The sequence below is a fragment of the Macadamia integrifolia genome, chromosome 3, assembly GCF_013358625.1.
Source record: "Macadamia integrifolia cultivar HAES 741 chromosome 3, SCU_Mint_v3, whole genome shotgun sequence".
Taxonomy (NCBI): Eukaryota; Viridiplantae; Streptophyta; class Magnoliopsida; order Proteales; family Proteaceae; genus Macadamia; species Macadamia integrifolia.
Genome location: NC_056559.1, coordinates 16207652 through 16211028, shown reverse-complemented (window position 1 = coordinate 16211028; position 3377 = coordinate 16207652). Strand labels below are relative to the sequence as shown.

At 37.9% G+C, this 3377-nt stretch overlaps 2 protein-coding genes across 2 annotated transcripts in view; both read left to right on the top strand.

Annotated features, from left to right (window-relative positions):
• Window positions 1-1632, top strand: part of LOC122073521 — a 14968-nt gene extending 13336 nt beyond the window's left edge. The window contains exon 3 of the mRNA XM_042638113.1: window positions 88-1632. The gene's annotated coding sequence lies outside the window, so the exon portion shown is untranslated. The remainder of the gene's footprint in view (window positions 1-87) is intronic.
• On the top strand, window positions 136-1509 carry LOC122074196. The gene is made up of 3 exons (XM_042639052.1): window positions 136-1108; window positions 1186-1268; window positions 1387-1509. Exons 1-3 carry the CDS (start codon window positions 136-138, stop codon window positions 1507-1509), a joined length of 1179 nt encoding a protein of 392 aa, XP_042494986.1.
• Window positions 1633-3377: the final 1745 nt, after the last annotated feature.

Sequence of the window (3377 nt, the reverse complement as noted above, 5' to 3'; positions counted from 1 at the left end):
CTCTGCTTATACCAAAAGCTAAAGGTTCTAAGAGTAGCCATGCCCTATTTCTTCGAACCATATCATCATCCACAGAATCAATTTCAGGAAACTTGGATTCCACAGACCCAAAAAAATATCACTGTCTCTTACCTCATGAATTCATGTGGATTGCCTTTCAAAACCGCTACTTCATTGGCACAGAAGATCCGCATCGAGATTACAGAAGGACCGGACTCTGTCATTGAGCTCTTACAAACAAATGGATTCACTAAAACCCACATTGCTAATCTGATAACAAAGTACCCACGACTGCTCTTCGCCAATCCCGTCAAAACCCTTAAACCCAAGATCGAGTTCTTTCAATCTCTGGGCTTTTCAAGATCTGAACTTGCGAAGTTCATCTCCTCAGACAAAACCACCATAATCATAAGCTTGCAAAAGCAAATAATCCCAACCGTAAATTTCCTGAAAACCTTCATCCACACCAACGAGAAACTCGTCAGTTCTCTCAAGCAATCCAACCGGATCGTTGGTTGTAGCATTAAGAGAATTTTGGAGCCTAACATTGCAACCTTGCGAAGTTACGGTGTACCCGATTCCAATATTTCGATGACGATCATCCACCAACCCAAGCTACTGACACAGAGTGTTTCGCGGGTGAAGGATGTTGCTGCAGTGGTGAACAATATGGGTTTTGATCCCCACAGTCGTTCATTCATCGTAGCCATTTTCTCTATGTCGGCAATGAGCAAACAGAGCTGGGATAATAAAAGGGAGACCTTAAAGATCTTTGGTTGGTCTGATGAAGAATTTCTTTCGGCCTTTAAGGTACAGCCGCTTTTCATTGTCACTTCAGAGAAGAAGCTTGGGAAACTGATGGATTTCTTTGTGAAGGACCTGCATTTGAAGCCATCAGATATTGCTAAATGCCCAAACCTTTTCTTACTAAGTTTAGAAAGGAGATTCATTCCGAGGTGTTCAGTGTTGCAAGTTCTGATGTCCAAGGGTCTTATCAAGAAGGATGTGAATATAGCTTCTGTGCTGAATTCTAATACAAAGTGTTTTGAGAAGAGGTTTGTCACTAGATATGAGGGGGAAGCCCCTGAGGTAATCAAGGCATACAAAGGTGAGATGGGATTTCTAGGATTTGACAGTTGACACTGGTGTTGAAGATGGTGGAAGAATTAAGTAAATGAATTGAAGGAACCCGAGGACAGATCATTCGCAATGGTGTAGTTGTCAAGTGTTTGGGAGCTTCTGGTGCTGAACAAAGGTCTTGGATTGAGGTGACTTATAATTTAGTGCCTCAGGGGTTTTGGCTTTAGTAATTTTATGGTGGTAGTACCATAGTAGCATGGTTCTAGAGCAGCAAATGATGTTGTTTGATGCCTGAAATTCTTACAGATTTTGATGAAACGTTGCGATGCTATGGCTGATCTGAAATTCAGTATATATCCTGTTTGTCATCGTTATGAGGGAAACTGGCATCTGTGGTTTGAAGTTTCATCATCAGCTGCTATCTTGTAAGTATCAAGAATTCTTTGCTTGGGGCATTTAGGCAGTTTAGGGAAGTCCATACCGTATGTGCTGCCCTCGCAACATTTAGTTTAATCAATGAATTAAGTGCATGAAACATTTTACTTGCTCTCACCTTCTCTACCTCATTACCCCCAAATGTGCTATTTTTTCCCAATGTGGTTAACTGTTTTATGAACAAAAAAGTGCTTCAAAATAATGAGTTATCAATGGAGTGGACGATGTTTTTTGTTTGCAAACACTTCACTTGATATCCATCTTCCAAACGAAAGCTTGCTTAGATTAGATGTTACTCTACCCAAAAAAAAAAAGACATTGGATGTTAGAATGTTGGCTTCACTGCAATTTTCTTTCCTTTTTTTCCTTTTTTTTTTTTTTTTGGGGGGTGGGGGGGGGAAGAATCCCAAATGCAAAATGTGTATATGTTGTCTACATCACCTAAATTTCAGCCAAATTACACTTCACCATGTCCATAAGGTTTGAAAAATAGGGAAATAGCTGAGATATTGAGTTGGTCTACCAAAAATTTACCCTTGATCCACCTGAAACACTTAGGCTCTGTTTGGTTGCAAGAGTAGTGGGGAAAGGGTAGGGCAGGGAAGTATTTGCATTTCCTTTGAAATATTTGTCACTCCTCAAGGAAATAATTACATTTTCCTTGCAATCAAACATGAAAATTGACTTTTTATGTAAATTATATTTCACTCCTCAGGGAATTATTCGCATTTCCCTGGCAACCAAACAGTCTTCTCCTTTATTTTTTTTTTTCTTTTGGTAGTAAACATTATCCAATGGCTGCAGTGACCAAACGAACTCTCCATGTTGCAAAATTAATTGTCCTTCAGTCCATGAAAGAGGTTGGGGTTGGAGGGAATAGGGAGAGATGCTGGTGTGGCAGTATATGTGGAAAGTGCAGTTCCTGCTTTATGATTTTTGCTACACGGTAAGCAAACTGGCTTTGGAGAGACTGTCCGGGGCTCCAAGCCACAAACCTTTTGACAGTATCAACACTGGAATATGATCATCCTTAACAAACTATTAAGATTGTGCAAAGAGACTGGAGTTAAAATCTTGCATCAAGTGCCTAAATATCAAAGAAGATTTTTGCAATTTGTCATTGAAAATTTCAAGGGACTTTTGTCACCAAAGTGGTGAGCTAAGAAGATGCAACCTTCTTAAAATTGTTCCTTGTTTTATTCTTTCCTTTGAATTGTTCTTGCATCAAGTGCCTAAATATCAAGTTATTCAACACAGGCATAAAAAGGGTTTTAAAAGGGTGAAGGCTATTTTAATACAATATTTATGGGGAAAAAAATATGTTATATACAAGAAGCAAAAAGGCTAAAGTTACAAACTTCTTGTAACCGTGGTTACAATTACATTTTTCCAAACTTTAAACCTAACATTCAATACATACTCAATTTTAGATAGCCATAACATGGCATGTACGGTTGTCAAATGGTGCGATTTTGGTTATTTGGTTCGGTTTACATTTTGATAAGGTGAAACTAAAATCGCACCGGATAGAAATAAGGTAAGAACATAATCGTTTTAATCCAGTTTCAATTTTAGCGGTTTTTAATCGGTTTTTGTTATTCGGTTCACAATCGGTTTACATGGGGTTAATAGTGGTTTTTTAGATAATTGTTCGCATCCTACAACTAGTGTGAATCCTGCATGTACTAAAGAGTTAGGACAATATACATTTATTTTGCCAAGGACAATATACTTTCTTATGTAAAAGACTACACATATTATAACTAATTAATTATGATCCTACAAATTACAAAATCAAGAAGTGTGATTGTGTGAAAGTGAAGCTCCTTTCTAAGTTAGTACTTTGTTTTTTTTTTTTTTTT